General features: G+C 34.4%; 1 protein-coding gene across 2 annotated transcripts in view; it reads right to left on the reverse strand.

Annotated features, from left to right (window-relative positions):
• ANLN (anillin, actin binding protein) overlaps positions 1–17,925 on the reverse strand; it is a 47,785-nt gene that overhangs the window by 13,100 nt on the left and 16,760 nt on the right. For both annotated transcript variants that reach the window (XM_033088823.1, XM_033088822.1), the window contains exons 8-20: positions 16,682–16,808; positions 13,565–13,675; positions 12,594–12,832; positions 11,750–11,895; positions 11,315–11,477; positions 10,073–10,208; positions 9,268–9,450; positions 7,820–7,946; positions 7,151–7,199; positions 7,001–7,057; positions 6,359–6,397; positions 6,074–6,095; positions 5,068–5,180 (exon numbers count right to left, since the gene is read on the reverse strand). In XM_033088823.1, coding sequence (XP_032944714.1) covers positions 5,068–5,180; positions 6,074–6,095; positions 6,359–6,397; positions 7,001–7,057; positions 7,151–7,199; positions 7,820–7,946; positions 9,268–9,450; positions 10,073–10,208; positions 11,315–11,477; positions 11,750–11,895; positions 12,594–12,832; positions 13,565–13,675; positions 16,682–16,808 — 1,512 coding nt within the window. The remainder of the gene's footprint in view (positions 1–5,067; positions 5,181–6,073; positions 6,096–6,358; positions 6,398–7,000; positions 7,058–7,150; positions 7,200–7,819; positions 7,947–9,267; positions 9,451–10,072; positions 10,209–11,314; positions 11,478–11,749; positions 11,896–12,593; positions 12,833–13,564; positions 13,676–16,681; positions 16,809–17,925) is intronic.

The following is a 17,925-nucleotide window of genomic DNA, read 5'->3' on the forward strand; positions in this document are numbered from 1 at the left end:
TAAAAACTACGCTGTGCCACCCAGATCCTGTTCTTCTCAGAGTCTGAGGTTTGTCTTTTAGGCTCTGAGATTCCCTGTGTATCTTTTCTGATGTGTCATAACCCACAGCCCCACATCTCTGCACAGCAGACCCTTGAGGTCAACTATTGTGTCCTTTTTCATGTTTGTTCCCATGTTTATGCTGCCAAATCATAACCAGGCATTTAATAAATGTTTAAAAGAATACTGTTTGGCCAAATAAATATCCCGAGTTTTCCTACTGAAAAAAAGAAAATTTGGTACATACATACAAGAAATATTTATCGGCCATAAAAAAGGAAATTCTGTGAGATGCTACAACATGGAAGAATCCAGAGGACATTATGCTAAAAGACATAAGCCAGTCACAGGAGGACAAATACTACATGATTCCCCTTATGTGAGGTATCTAAAGTAACCAAACTGATAGAAACACAAAGTAGAATGGTGGTTGCCAGGGCAATTTAAAAAACAAAATAGGCCATGAGCCAGATTTAACCTGTGGGCTATGAGTTTGCCTGTTCTTGTGGTAGTCCAAACCCAAACATATTAGTATTGTATTAACTATAAATGGACTAAACACTCCAAAGGAAGGACAAAAGACTGTCAGACTAAATAACAAAATATGACCATAAAATATGTTTATACACAAATTTGACACATATGGACACAAACAGATTGAGAATAAAGGATAGAAAAAGACATAACATACAAACACTAATCATAAGAAAGCTGTTATTGCTATTAAAGACAAATTACCAGACAAAACAGACTTTAAGATAAAGAAGATCATCAGAAATAAAGTGAACAATTCATCAAGAAGATATAATAATCTTGAATGTTCATACACCTAACAGCACAGCTTTAGAATACATGAAGCATAAATTGACAAAACAAAAAATAAGTGCCTAAACGGAGACTATTTTGCTCTTAAATAGTTAAAAGTTTGAGGAACGGATATTTTTTCCCAAAATAATGCTTTCTATCTAGCACTGAAAACATTTACACAATAGTATTTACAGTTTGAAGTTGTACACCTGAAATTTATTAATATATAGTTATTAACCAATGTTACACCAATAAATTTAATAAAAATTTAAAAAAATAAAATACAAAAAGTAAAAAATCCGTGTAAGAAATACTTTTAAATAAATCATTCTAATCAACATATTCATAGTAAAGACATCTCATGTCAAAAGTATCTTTCAAATCATAAAACCTGCTTAAGTATATGTGATAATTTAAAATGTCAAATTTGAATTAAAGATTACAACAAACATTTCAATTGGAGAGGTTGCATCATTAGAATAAAATAGTAACATACATATATTTAAAGTGATACTGACTTCTGGGTCAAGACAGAATGATGTTATTGTCTGTCATTCTTGCTGCACAGTGGGAAAAAAATGGCACCCTAGTTGGAATAGTCTTAGTTCAGTCTAAATTTGAAAATTTTTATTGTAAGGTTAGTTTCTAACAATTTAATCTTACAACACAATACAGACAAGTTAAAGGGAAAATTCTTGGCCGAAGAGTAGAGGTTTCAATAGATTTAATTCAATGAGGAAAACCTTCAGGCTTCTGAATTTGAAAGGCATCATCCATAATGTAGAATGGAAGCATCACATGCCTCACTATTGTAATTCGTTATCAATTCCCTTGCCTTTGCTTTTCCATAGTGTCAGTTTTAAATTCCAATGCTAATTAATGAAATTCCACTGTTTGGCCCAAAGAACACTGCTGGTAAAAAAGAATCTTGGAAAGATGAAACTAAATGTTCTCTCTTGCTCTACAGCTGTGAAGAGTAGACCATATTCTTGGTTGGAAGCTTGTCCTGATAAAGTGAATTGAGAATTTTCACAAGAATCCCTATTGCTAACCACTGCAGAGTGTGGAAACTGGTGAAAATGTATGACCCTATTCTGTTTTCTGTTTAACGAAAAGGGTCTTTTAAGATATCTGTACCTTAACTATTGTTAAGAGCTGTAAAATATAGCCTATAATCAGGGTGACTGTAATTTTTTATACATTTAGATACTGTATTTCTGAGAGAAAAGGCTACTGTTAACAATTCTATCAGGCCAACCCGCCTAAACAAGCATAGCTTTATGCACACCAGAACACCTATTGGCTCTTTCTCTAACCCCAAAAATCTACTGCTAATTGTACTTCGTAAGTGTTTGTTTGCCCTAATACTATTTAAATCGACATCTCTATTTCCTGGAAGGTAGAAATACTTATGAGGTTTCTTTATGTCAGAAGATGAGCCGTGGAATACTCTTCTTCCTTTACCCATAAACGTATAATAAAGCGTATGACTATTTTGGGGTCTCTATTCAAAGAAAGGATTTGAGAGACTAAGACTCAGTGAGATTCAGAAGTTCAATTCCAGGATGCCAGGCCTTACATCAGACATCTATAACCACAAAGAAGGCAATCCACTGTTAGTGGTGCCCCAAATCTGCCGAGCAAACAGTCTGGGTCACAAGAAATTCCGTTCTGAAGGGGATCTCAGAGACAAGTCTCCTGACCTGTACCTCTGGTCAGGGCACTAGTAAAAGAAGCAAACACTACCTGTACCAACAGTGTCTGGTAAGATATGGGAGACTTGCTTACTCTGTCAAAGTTCATTCAGTAGGATTATTATATTATTATAGGACGTCCTCCATTTCCCCCGCCAATTTAAAGAACATTTAAACTTAACTATTTTAAATATTCTTCTATATTAACTATAGGTTTTGGAACGAATATTTGCTTGCCCTCGTAACTCACAAAAGCACTTTTGGGACAAATTTTACATCTAAATTGTATTATATTTAACTCAAAAAGAGACTTTTAGAGTATTAGACGCAACCAATCGAATTAAGAGATTTGACTTTGTACTCAGTCATGTGGTTGGCTGTTTGAATTATAATTTCAAAGGAATTATTGAGAATAGAAATATCGTAATTTATTTTTAACTTGTATGATATTTTGAATTATGTTGGCAGCCAAAAATTTTTCAAAAGAACAAACAGTCTATATTTAACATATGTCACTGAACTCTTTCATTTTAGAGATTAATGAAATCTCTTACATATGTAGAAATTGGCTATGTGAGACAACAGTGAATAAGGAATACAGTACACAGAACCATCCCAGTTCTTATGCTTATCTAATTTGCAAATATTGTTTTAACAAATTAAAACAATACCATGCAACATTGTGTAAATTAGCATTTCTATATACCCACAAAACGCTTGCAATTTATCTTCACAAGGATATTAAAAATCTTTTTAAAAATCTAAGATATATAATTTTATTTAGCATAATTTTAATTAAACACATTTTAATTTAAAAATTAATAAACAAAACATCATCTACATAGCAATATGTCTATTAGCCAATCGAGACCAAAAATGTTTTCTATTAAAACATCACCAATAGTTCTTTCAATATATGGGAGGTAAAGACTATTGAATAAATTTCAGTTTTAGACCTAGTTATTAATTTGGTATTTTAGTACCCAGAAAAATCAATGTTGAAGTGACAATAGAATCTTAAAGAATTACAACATGATAAATGAATATAGGAGAAAAGCCCAAATACCAAACATGCATGAACAAAGTAAAGATGCCACACTGCAAGAGTCTAAAGAAAGGATAATGTACATAATGTCCTTAATTATTCAAAATAAAGATACAAGAGTGGTTAGTCAAACAAAAACATATGGGCCAAAAATTAAGGATTGATTTTTAAGATCATTAGTTTCAAGCAAAGAAAATATGGCAACCTTTTCCTGGAACAAATAGCCCAGTAGCTCTCGCTCTTTTACATCATAATTTATCTAAAACAAACAAAATGAAAAACAAAGAGAAAAAAAAGAGCCAGGATCACTCAATTTGTTAAACTAGCTGAATCACGTATTAAAAAAAAAAAAAAAAAAAAAAGTTACATGACTATTTTTTAATCAGCATGTTAAAATACATTTATGTATTAACAATAATCAAAATTTCGTATATAGACTGGTTTTTGTCTATCAAATAAACGAAAAATGCTCCATGAAATTTTAAAGTTAGATTGTTTTCCTTTAACTTAATATTCTATACTCAGAAAACAAGACCCCAGAGAAATGAAGTGACTTTCCTTAATGTTAAAGAGGAAATTACTAGCAGGGCAAATGCTAGAAACCAGGCCTCATAATTTTTATACTTCATTTCTATATCCTGACTACAAAAATCTCTTATAATATTTAAATATACCCCTGTGTACTAAAGCAGGAGTGAACACAAGGACTAAAGTTTGCCTCTAGTTCTCTCAGTCCTTAAAATGGTCTTGTTAGCTATTAAATTTTAGTCATATCACATTATGGTAGGAAAAAACCATAATAATATTATGCAGATCTCAATGTTGAAGCTTTAAAGTTGGGGAGGAAAGTGTGGGAGGGAAATCCCTTCGATTCATGAGTACTTTTCTAAGAAATTAACCTATCTTTCCCTATCTTGTCACAACTAAATCTATTATGACATACTACTCCTTTCAAAATATCGGTTCAAATGGACAAATGACTATGTTTAAAACTGTAAGCTTAATATCTGCATGCAGGAAGTAATACTTCCAGTTATAAAAATAGTCAGGGAATGTAAAGCACTATATAAGGAATATAGTCAATAATATTGTAATAACTATGTATGGTGTCAGATGGCCATTAGACTTATTGGGCTGATCACTTCGTAAGGTATATGCATGTCTACATCTGAAACTAATATAACATTGTATGTCAACTATAATTGAAAACTAAATTAAAAAAAAAAAAGAGGTAATACTTTTGTAGTCAGAACTGACATTCAGAATGAACTAGTATACACTACTTTGCAGATTGAACTAACTGTTAAGATACCAGAGAGAAATACTTCCAACATTAAAAAAATATATCACGTAGGTACACCCGTGCCTGGTTAAAATGCACAAATTTTCAGCCAAAGATTTCAAATACTTGAAAGTACTACAGGAGCATTTCCATAGACCTCATTTTTCTAAAAACAACAAAAAAAAATAAATTTGAATTACCTTGTCCAGAGCAAATTTAGTGTTTCCTACTGAAGATAAGGACAGTGTGTACGAGCCGACGAGGGCAAAGTTGCTGGTGCGCACAGCATTGAGACCTCCCGGACTGGCCATAACTACGGCAAAAGGAAACGAAGTTTACTCACAGCGACTCTGTAAGTGTAAATAACAACGCCTCCTCTCACTCAACGCAATGAAATTAAATTGTCAGAGAAAGCTGCCTCATTTCCCCCCGTTTCTAAATATAGGGGGTAAACCTTAAATTTCCTAATGAAAGAATTTTATGTTTAAAGTGAAGTACAGGCACTCCTTAACATTTGGATGGATAGGTTTTTAAAGACATAGAACCTAAAAAGGTGTATATAAAATGCAATTTCCCTAGAAGAGACACAAGAAGACCTCATTGCTATAGTTTAAGGTGACATAGTTAGCAGCAGAGACTGAACTACACAGTTGTTCTGAATTGTTCTCTTACACCAAGAAGAAGAGACCAAAAGCCCGAAAGAGGTGCATAAAACAAGCTCAATCCTAATCCCCTTTGGAGAATAGGGCTAAAGCCATTCTAGAAAAAGGACTTCCTGGCAGTCCAATTCCCAATAAACTAGAAAGATGCTTTTCTGACATGGTTTAAGGCCAGTCGTGATCAGCAAAGTTAAAAGAAGTCAACTCCACAGTGTGGATAGCAGAAAAATCTACAGACCAGCAGAAGCTAGGGTGGAGAGTAATGTCACCTGCTGCAGGTGTTAAGGGACTAAGTATCACATGCGTACTGCCTGCTAAAGCCTGGATGTGATGACTGGTGGCCTGTGGTGATATCTGACAAAGGTGCAACCAGACAGCACGCTAGTCTGGCCAGTAATCTTGTATGTTATTAAAAACCATACAGAAAATATTATTCAAAAGAGACTAAGGTAAACATGCATAAATCAAGATGGCTCTATGTATAAGTATGTCATTGCTTAGTTCTTTTCCTTATCCTAGTGTTCCAAGCAGTTTAAGAACCACTTACCTGAAGAATGAAGGGTGCTTTTCTAAAAGAAGGTGTAAAGAAGAAACATAAGTTATTTTCTTTATTTGATACAAAGATTTAAATATTAAATACAAAACTCTTTAACACCACAAGAACTACATTTCAGAAAACATTTTGCCTATGTAAATATCAGAGATTTTCCCCCAAATTAGTATATTTTAAAGATTTCCAAAGTGCTAAGGGTTTAGAAATGGTTAACCAATTTACAATCATATATGTAAGAAGATTTCTGAAGGAAACAATTTTTCAATAAATTCTACTTACTGTGGTTATAGATGTGAGAAGTCGTTTTGGAGTAATAGACTAAAAGAAAAGATAACAATATATTTCCTATTAAACATTATAATTGAGAGCTTAAAGAGAACCGACTTTGAGATACTTCCACAGAGAAAAGCATTCCTAAATATGAATATATTGTACTTGAGTCCTTCTTTAAGGCTTTACTTATACTGTCATTCCTTTTTCGCTAAAGCTAAACAAAATTCTTAGGAAAAGAACAAAGAGCAAAGACTGGGAAGGAAGTGAGCCATGGGGAAGGTTTCATTCCTTGGCCTGTGCCGTGGCCATGTCATTCTGAAGTCCTGGTTTGGAGGAGTCAGTGAGACAAAAGTTCAGAGGAAAAGGCTGGAGAAAGGTTTCAAAAGGTAATAAAAGTTAGCTGTCACGTAAACGTAGAGAAAATAGAATTATGGAGCCTGAGTGTATTAGTAACTTATACTTAGGATCACAATCACCCACTTTTACTTTCTGTCTTCAAGCCTATTAAATAAGGCTGAAATTTAAACTGAAATTTGGGGCATAAAAATGATCAAAAAACCAGATAATCACTAAATACTATACATAAATTAAAACTGATATCTGTTTTTTTTTCTAATTATATTTTTCCTGGGTTTCTTTCATTCTCACCTTGGATTTGTACGCCTTTTTCTTCTTGTCAAGGACTGAGGGGTCTTTCTTTTGCACCTACACACAAATCCAAAGCATAATTAGCTTGAAATCTGATATCTTTAAGAAAAATATGCTAATAGTTATTTTAGAAAGCGTTTAACTTCTTACCAAGCTATAAACTTCAACATTTATTTCAAAGTCATTGGACACATCTTGCCTGGAAAAACAAAGCATTCAAACTATAAGAAAAATATCAAGTTACACCATTAAAAATGATGCCACAAATACTGTTACAAGACTCTGAGAGTAAAGGAATTCAATGTGTTTTAATTAAAGATAAGAGTTATAAACCACTAAAGAATATAAAAATTGGTAAGAACAGTCTTTTTCCTATAATACAACTCAAATATTTTCTTCAGTATTTTACAACTCAAAATCTTTAACAATAAAAGCAATTTTTTTCAAACTGGATTTTGACTCATTTCAAAATAAATCTGTGACACTAAATAGGAATGTCTTTTCATTGAGATTGAATATTAAGTACATTATGAGACTTAAAGCATAGGTAAAGAAATTATGGTCCATGTTTTATATATATATTTTAAAAACACTTCACAACATTAAATACATATAGTCATATGGAAGGAATGTGCTACTCAGCGGAGGGAAACATCAGAAACATGAAAGTTAAACCACCAAATTGAAAACTGAGTTATTTTTCCATGTAAAAAGAATAAACATACTGCATTTCCAAGATTAAAAATGCCACCTGTATGCTTAGCCTGTATAACTATTAGAGAAAATGTGTTGGAGGCACCAAAAGCCTCACTGACTTACAGAGTAAATGTAGTAGAGAATGTCAGAGCATCACCGTTAAGAGAATTTGAAGTGCTTGCTAATGGCGTGGCCACCATATTTTCAGCTCCTGCTTTCAGTATAATTAAGAAATAGTAATTTGCTGCATCTGCAAAAAAAAATCATATTACATATCAAGCACAAGCAAAACAGATTGAGATAATCAGCATTCCGGAAGACCAAAGGAATAAAGTAATACTACTTTATATATAAGTGACTGATATAAAATTTATTTTAAAATTTCTAAAATCAACTTTCCAGACACAAAAAGATAAGTAAGACACAGAAGACAGTCATAATTCTGGAATAAGCATCATCAAGTTCTCTTCCTATTATGGAATTAAAATAACTTCACTCCACATCCCTCAATTTCTGCTGACTTTGAATTTCCCCTATTGACCCCCAAATTCTTTGGCTTATAGTATGACATATACCTCAAAAAGGTAAATTATGGTTTGTTATTTCAAAACTGAGATAAAAATACCGTATTTCTGTGAAAGTTACTCAGAGATAAATTCTAATGAAAATATGAACTATTTCTTTACTATTTATCATTAAATAACTACCTATCTCTAGGTACATACTAAATTGTGAATAGAGTTCTGCCCACACCCCACCAAAACCGGACAACAGCAAGAAGTAGAACTTAGGTTACCTCATTCCTACCATAATGGTCAAACTTTTAAAGATCTCCATTCTTTCCTTTCCCAGCAACTCAAATTCACTTCTCGTCTATGTCCAGCCCTCCTTTCCCTCAGAGAATGTTCCACACATAAATTTAAAGAAACCTTAACAACAACAAGAAATTCTTCCAAAATTTAGTAAAACTTTCATTTTATTAAGCTTGCTATCATCACCCTGCCTTGTCTTCAGATCCCGGTGCCATATTCTCCTTTACCCACTTTGCTAATATATGATTTTTAGTAGAATACATAGTTTAGAAAAGTTTACTTATTCAATCTAGAAGGGCAAAGGGAATCAAATGTTAATAGAAGCATCTCCACTGAGGTGTTCTTCACTCCCACAACCAGTAATTCAGGATTTATAGAACAAGTTTCTATAACGGGATGAATTTAAAATAGAGTAAATTCTTTTAGACGCCGTAATATTTACCACAATAAAATTAGTTAAAGAAAGTGATTTGCTATGTCAGGATAACTCATCTAAGGAAAATATTTTACGTTCATAATGATGTTTAACCCTACTTTCAGTTACAGCCGTGCCTGTTAGGTGTGGATTATAAGCCCATATATAAAATTTCCCCTTGGTTATTTTTATCCACGTATCTTCACAAAAGGAACAAAAGGCCCAATATACAAACTTTGCATCTTTATGCATGCTTACTTGTTTCCATTTGCACAATTCCAATCTAGATCAGGTTCATAATTTAATATATGATCTAGAAGTGATGCAAATCAAAACCACCATACCTGGCTTCTGAACTGTGCTGCAGACAAAATCAGCTTTTAGAGGCAAGCGGATTTCTGACAAAGTCACTGATCCTTTGGATGGGACAAATTCACTTTGGGATATGGGACCAGCCTTATTCTTCCTCTGAGGCCCTTCATTCTTCAGCTTATTCAAGTCATCCATCAAAAGCGTTCTCTTCTCAGCTACATAAAAATATGCAAGTTAATCTTTCAAATATTAAAATTGCAACTAATTCTAAATGAGACCAATTCCAGAAAATGTACTGATGTGACAATTGTACATAAGACCAAAGATGAAATCAGTCAATTTCTTTATATAAACAGGTATTCAGAATTAATAGTTGGGGAAAAGCTTAATTGCTCATCTGTTTACCAAGTCCTCATAATTTAATGCTTCAACTTTTGGTCAGTTTTGTTACATGGTATAGTCTCTCCACCCTAACATGCCTTGTCATCCATCATCATACATACACACACAGTAAAATTCACATTACTATTTTTTGGCTACATGTCGACAGATAGGCAGAGAGAGAGAGTGTGTGTTGTATATAAATATATATCCATTTTTAGTACACTCTCTACAACTACATTCCTTCATATGCATTCCAGCTTCTCTTACCCCTTCATGCAAGCTACATCTTATTTAACATGTAGAGTTTTCACAAACCTTATAAGAAACAAAAAAATAGAGCAATCAAAACAGACTAACAGAAAAGGCCCTTTCTCCAAATTAGAGATTTCTGAGTATACTAGATAAAATGAGTTTGCCATTGCGTTGGAGTTCGATCAGGTGCGTCACACATACTTGCAATCAGGAGAAGTCTTTCTGCCTCAGCTTCTTCTAATGACCCTTTCCCATGCTCTTCATCAACACAGCAGTTAAGAGCCTGGCTAGCTTGATAAATCACTGTCTGTTGCAAATTTATTTCATTATTGAGTTCCTGGTGAAACCAATGAGAGGAAGAAAAAAATCATCTTTAATCACCATTTTCAATTAAACTCTAGCTGTAACTAATCCTATTAGATAATTTCCAAAATTTCTAGAGTAAAGCCAAAATGTTACAGTTTCACTGTTCAAGTTTCTAGACTATGCACCAAACACATTACACCATAAATATTCTTCCTTATGAAAAGACTTTCAACTCATACTTATTAAAATTACAACTGGAGCTATGTCCAACAAAGTAGAAATTTAGAGACTATCTGATTCATTTTATTTAAACTAAATGTATGTTGTAATTTTTCAAATGTTTTCCTTAGCATAAAAGAACGTCTAAGGGCCGGCCCAGTGGCTCAGGCGGTTAGAGCTCCATGTTCCTAACTCCGAAGGCTGCCGGTTCGATTCCCACATGAGCCAGTGGGCTCTCAACCACAAGGTCGCCAGTTCAATTCCGGGTCCCTCAAAGGATGATGGGCAGCGCCCCCTGCAACTAAGATTGAACACGGCATCTTGAGCTGAGCTGCCTCCCAGATGGCTCAGTTGGTTGGAGCGCGTCCTCTCAACCACAAGGCTGCCAGCTCAATTCCTCGAGTCCCACAAGGGATGGTGGGTTGCGCCCCCTGCAAGTAGCAACGGCAACTGGACCTGGAGCTGAGCTGCGCCCTCCACAACTTAGACTGAAAGGACAACAGCTTGACTTGGAAAAAAAATGTCCTGGAAGTACACACTGTTCCCCAATAAAGTCCTGTTTCCCTTCCCCAATAAAATCTTAAAAAAAAAAAGAAAAAGAAAGAACATCTAAGAGCAAAATAAATTTTACATTTTATCATCATCATCTAATTTATAGTTATACTTTAAGGACATTCATGACAAACTCATGTTTAAAAATAAAAAATCCAACAATATCAAAGAAGCTTCTTCCAACCTTTCGAACAATGGGGACGTTTTTCAAATTAAACTGAATTCAAGAGCAATTAGTAGCTCCTAGGTGTCAGACACTGTTCTAGTCACTCAGGGTACAGAGATGAATAAAGATGAGCCCTTGTCCTCAAGGACTCAGCCACATGAAGGAAACATTCCAAATCCCCTTTCCACAGCAGTACAGACCTGCATTTTCTGTTTGATATTCACTTGACGAGGAAAGGAATTTTTTTCTTCGGCATTCTTTTTCCCCTCCAATTTTGAAGTAACATCTTCCTTCCGAACAATCACCTGCTTTATTGAAGGACGGTCTACTTCTTTGATTCTTTGTGATCTGTATGCATCAATGCTTCAGGAAATAAGTTAAACATTATTAGAAAGCCAGCAACACACTAAGTACTATCCTTTACTGAACACTTCAGAATTTGATATTGAAATGTATCAGCAGAATACGTCACCAGAACGGAAAATGACACTGGGTGAAAGAGATGCTGAAAAAAGTGATTCCCAAGTTTTACATGGGTTAATTATTAATAACATTATAACTGTAAATAACACAGCTTGTCACGACAATCTAACCATGACCCTTCGTGAGTGAATACCTTCACAAAACGTTCTTACCTATACAGAAGGTCACGATCCTCAGAACCAATGCTGTCACCAGACTCAGCCCGAGGGACACGGGTTCTCTGGAATTTTCCTGGTTTTGGACTCTGATCACTTGTGCTAGTGTCTTTCAATTCCAATCGAGGTGAGGAAACTAAACTCTGCAGGGAAGCACATCAGACATTAGAGTTAATGGATGACATTGATTCTAAATAATAATTCTAAGGAATGAATGAATTCTCTATTATTAGGAAATAAATATCCCATAAGTCAACTGATTCATCATAAAAACAAGACACACTAAAATAAGTTCCTAAAAAGTAAATGAATAAATGAAAGTAGAAGACAGCTAAAACCTACACATAACCCTTTAAAAAAATATTTCTAATTAAATCAATTTCCAAACAAAGCTGCAGTTATTCAATTTAGAGTAATAACTAATAATATAGTTAGCTCTTAATAAAAATGTTAACTGTCTGGTGCTAACTACTAATATACTAATATGTATATTATGTATCCATGATGGAGGTACTATTTTTAACCTCACTTCCCAGATGAGGGAACTATAGCAAAGAAATTACACAACTTGACCAACAAACCTCAGTAAATGGCAGAGCCAGGATTTGAGCCCAAACATCTGGCCTTTTTAGGCACGCTACAGTTCAGATTTTATCTAAGGTCAACAGGAAGCCACTCAAGAGTTTTAAGCTCACTTTTAAGAGAATTAACATCAGGTTTGCTAAATCCCCCTGGCTATACAGTATGCTATATTCCCATGTACCAAATAAAACAAAAGGAGACCCCAAAACGACTTGGTTTCTTTATATCCTGGGGCTGTTTACATTTCATCTTTTCTTACCTCTGGACTTACCACACCCACGGTCTGTGCTAACGGAGCAAGTAAAGACATTGAGGAGATATTCAGTCCATCTTCCTGTTCTTCATTGCTTTCTGCTTCTGCTTGATCCGTCTCCTCCTGGCTCTTTTCCACCTCTAGTTCACTTTCCTCTAGGACATCACTGAAGATGTCATTAATTACTTTTGAACTATTGATATCATGATCATCATCCACGCTCATCTCAATCTCACGTACCACTTCTGAAAAATATTTCAATAAGTGAATACTGTGATCCAGCCCTTTAAGGATTAAAGGGATAGCAGAGAAGATCTACTATTCATATGCTTACTTACTAAACAGGAAAAAAAGCCGTAAGAAAAAGCACCTCCTAAACCATAAGTAAACAAATAAACTAATATATGAAACCAAAATAATTTTCAAAGTTCCAATAACATTTTCTAAGCAATAAAAGTGGAAACTATCAAAAGTGGAAACTATCAAAAGCTTTGGGTATAAGAAAATATATAAACTAAGAACTCAAACTGCCCGGTAACAGCCAAAAGCTTCACACCTTGAAAAGTCTTCTTTCAAATAACTCCTTTTCTATTGTTGAGCTGCCCTTTCACAAGGCAGTCAATAATAGGAAAATATTAACATCACCTAGGGCAATGTTCACAAATAGCTTCAAGGACCACTAATTCTTCTAACAGGCCATGCAAGGCGTGCAAGGGCAGTACGTTTCCTTTCCCTGTGAAAGTTGAGTGATAACCTTAATCAGATTTTCACAGAGGTCTGTGACCTAAAGATAACTGTTAACAGTATTGTATCTTTGTGGAAGCTAGAGTATTTCTTAGTTAAGAAAAAAAGAGTATTATAAAATCGCAGGCCATTTAGAAGTACAGAACACTGTATAGATGAACATGTGCTTCTACCAATATATTATTTCTTATAATGTGTCCAGTGTTAACAAAAAATAAAGAATAAAAACCAACCTGTCTGCTGCTCAACCTTTGGGTCTGATGTTACTTTTAAAGACTTTTCCTCTTCTAAAAACAGTGTTATTTTCAAAGGGCTAGACTTCATCATTTCACATTCAGTGACACCTAAAAAATTTTTAAGAAAAACCATATTAATACATATAAGAACCTAGAATTTTTTTGGTTAAGAAATTTAATGTATCCTTTTTCTGAGTATAAAACTGCATTTCAAATCTAGAAATATATAGAGAAGTCCCCAAAACACCTATCCTCTCTTAACTTTTCCATCTCTCTCTTCATCTACACCAAGAGAAAAGGACATCAATATTACCAGGTTACAGTGTGTTTTTCCAATTTCCCCCGTGTATACATATGTGCATAGCCTTTTATTTTATCAGCAGGCGATCATATTTACATCCTGTTCTGCAATTTTTCTCACTATTTAAAAAAATGTATGGCTAAAACCACTTAATAAACTAACAATAGAAGGAAACTACTTCAACATAATTAAAGGCCATACATGAAAAGTCCACAGCTAACATTATCCTCAGTGTGAAAGACTGGAAGCTTCTCCTCTAAGACCAGGAATAAGACGAGGATACCCATTCTCACCCCTTCTATTCAACTAAGCTTTGGAAGTCCTAGTCATAACAGTAGGCAAGAAAAACAAATAAAAATGATCCAAATTTTTAAAGAAGTAAAATTATCTCTGTTCACAGATAACATGACAGAGTTCACACACACACACATACACACACACACACAAACTGTAAACAAATTCAGCAACGATGCAAGATACAAAAATCAACACACAAATATCAGTTGCATTTTTATACACTAATGATAAACAATCTGAAAAGGAAATTAAGAAAACAATTATATTTACAATACTATCAAAAAAAATAAAATACTTAGGAATAAACCTAAACAAGGTGACAGACTTGTGCACTGTACGCTACAAACATTGATGGAAGAAATGGAAGACACAAATAGATGGAAAAATATCCCATGTTCATGTATTGAAAGACTTACTATTAAGATGTCCATACTACCCCAAGCAATCTACAGATTCAACGCAATTCCTATCAAAATCACAAAGGCATTTATGGAGACACAGAAAAGCCTATCCTAAAATTCATATTGAACTTCAAAGGACCATGAATATCCAAATAATTCTGAAAAAGAACAAAGTTAGAAGACCAACATAGTTCCTAATTTCAAAACATATAACAAAGCCATAGTAATCAAACAGTACGGTACTAGCATAAAGACAAACATATAGACCAAAGGAATAGAATAGAGAGCCCACAAATAAAACCTCACACATAAAGTTAAATGATCTTGGACAAGGCTGTCAAGATGATTCCTGTAGAAAACCAGTTTCTTCAACAAACAATGCTGGAAAAACTAAATATCCACATTCAAAAGAATGAAATTGGACCCTTATCTTACACCTTATAGAAAAATTAACTCAAAAATGGATTAAAGGCCTAATGTTAAACTCAAAACTCCTAGAAGCAAACAGAGAGAAAAGTCTTCAATACAATGGACTGGGCAATGATTTCTCGGGTGTGATACCAAAAGCACAGGCAATAAAAGCAAAAACAGACAAATGGCACTACATCAAACTTAAAAAGTTTCGTGCATCAAAGGACACAGAGAAAATACTTACAAATCATGTATATGATAAGGGATTAACATTCAGCATACATAAAGAAATCCAACAACTCAACAATAATTTCAAATAACCTGATGAAAAAATCGGACAAAGGAACTTGAATAGACATTTCTCCAAAGACAATATACAAACAGCCAACAAGCAAATGAAAAGATGCTCAGCATCACTAATCATAGCAGAAATGCAGTCACAACAATCCATCACCTCACACCTGTTAGGATGGTTACTATCAAAACAACAGAAAATAAGTATTGGCAAGGATGTGAAGATCTGGAGCCTTTGTGTCCTGTTGGTGAGATTGTAAAATGTTGAGTCCATTGTGGAAAATAGTATGATGGTTCCTTAAAATATTAAAATAGGACTACTATATAATCCAGCAATCCCACCCACTTCCAGGTATATGTCCAAAAGAATTGAAAGTAGGGTTTCAAAGAGATATTTGCACACCCATGTTCATAGCAGCACTATTCACAATAGCCAGGAGGTGGAAGGAACCCACGTGTCCAATGACAGATCACGGATAAACAAAATGTGGCATATATACACAAATGGAATATCATTCGGCCTTAAAAAGGAAGGAAATTCTGCCACATGCTGAAACACAAATGAACCTTGAGGACATTATGCTAAATTAAATAAGCTAGTCTCAAAAAGACAAATACTGTATGAGGTACCTAAATTACTCAAATTCATAGATAGAAATAAATAGAAAAGAGAATGGTGATTACTGGGGCTGAGGAGAGGGGAAAATGGGAAGTTGTTGTGTATGTGTATAGAGTTTCAGTTTTTGCAAGATGCAAAAGTATGGAGCTCTGTTCCACAACAATGTGAATATACTTAACACTGCTGAACTGTGCACTTAAAAACTGTTAAGAAGGTTCAATTTTAGTAATGTGCGTTTTACTACAATTTTTAAAATTTAAAAAAATGTTAAGTGTCTATGGTATATTAAATGTCATTACAAACAGAGTTATCTTATTCTTTTAAGCAGCAACAAATAATTGATCACATGGATTTAGCATAATTTATTTATACAGTCTTCCACTAGTGGGCATTTAGGTCATTTAAATCTTATTGTTAAAAATGGTGCTACAATTAATCTCTTTGTACATAGGAGTACATCTTTGCACACTAGTTCAAGAATTCAACTTACAATTACAGAAAAGCTGAATTAAAAAGCATGAACACCTTACAATTCAATAGATATTACTGAATTTTTCTCCAGAAAAGTTGTAGTAATTTACACTCTCATCAAGAGTATGATGATTTCTCACCCTGGAAAGAGAACTAAGGAAGAAGCACATCGCATGGCTAGAAATGAATAAGTGAGTGGAAATGAAGAAATGAATCTGCCTTTTTACACTATAGCAGCATTTCTGATTTGCAATCCAGTTCCCAAAACTATGGGGGACTGAAGGCTTCATTTTAAGTGAAGCAGAAATAGAAACACTGACCTGTGGGTTCTGTTCTGGAAGGTTTTGCTGGTGTCTGATTTTTTGTCACCTTTTCCGTTACTGGAAGTGATGGAATATTTGAAACAACTTGATGTTTTTTGAGGGGTGTGCTCTGACAATGAATTTCCTGCAAAAAGCAAATGACAAAATACATTTTTACTTTTCAAAACTATAGATTCTGTCTTTTTACATGTTATTAAATGAAACAAGTAAGAGCCAGTATTCTACAGAAACTTCCTCAGAACAAAACAGATACTGTGTGAAATGGCCCAGCCATGTTTAGACCATAAGCCCTCAGCGCTAGTTCATAGTCTTGATAATTCCCAGCATGTAAAATCATTGAGACTAGGGGGCAAGAGAGAATGCAAATTCACATCAGAGTTCAGCTTCAGATGAACCAATTCCAACAATCCCCCCTCCATGTCACCTATCACATCCCACACCTGTAAAAATCTAGTGACAGTTCCTCCCTCAGGATTCCACTTCCCATTTACTCAGTGGGTAAAATGCAAAGAAAACGGTGAAAGACAAAAACAGATCTGATGAAAAGGGAAGAAGAGAAGGAAAAAAATCCCCTTATCTGAGTCTTTTTAAATCATTTACAAGGCATGGAGGAGAAACGGTCATTGTTTTTGAAAAGGCTTTATGATTAAAGCAATAATAGAAATAATCAAATAAGAGTAAGAATAATAGCAGCTAATACTTACCTAGAGCTTAATATGTGCCAGTCACCTTTTTAAGCATTTTACATCGTCTCACCTAATGCTCCCAATAACTCTTCCTAAGTTATGTCCTATTATCTCCATTTCACAGATGAGAAAACTGAGACACAGATGAGTGAAGCAGCTTGCTCACATAGCTGGTAACTGGCAGAGCCAGTTTACAAACCAGGCATTCTTGTTACAGAACTAGTTCCAGACTATATCGTTTCTCAAGTTAGAAGCGGCTTTTGATGTACACACACAAAGCAAACTATCAAATGCTGTGTTGCAGACGGTCTTAAGGGTAGGCAAGAAGCTTGAGGAGGGGAAGAAGAGAGGGCAGAAGTGAGAGGAAAGGGCTGAGCGTACCTTGAGAGTAAAAAGTTTTGTACTTTGTATACAATAGACACTTGAAATGAAAGGATGACTATGGAGGTAATACAGAAGTAAAGAGAAATCTGGGAGGTATTTAGTCACTGAATGGATTACAGATAGTCTAAAAGAATGGTACTTGGGGAGAAGTATACAATCATTAATGAAAAA

Source organism: Rhinolophus ferrumequinum, chromosome 20, assembly GCF_004115265.2.
Source record: "Rhinolophus ferrumequinum isolate MPI-CBG mRhiFer1 chromosome 20, mRhiFer1_v1.p, whole genome shotgun sequence".
NCBI lineage: Eukaryota > Metazoa > Chordata > Mammalia > Chiroptera > Rhinolophidae > Rhinolophus > Rhinolophus ferrumequinum.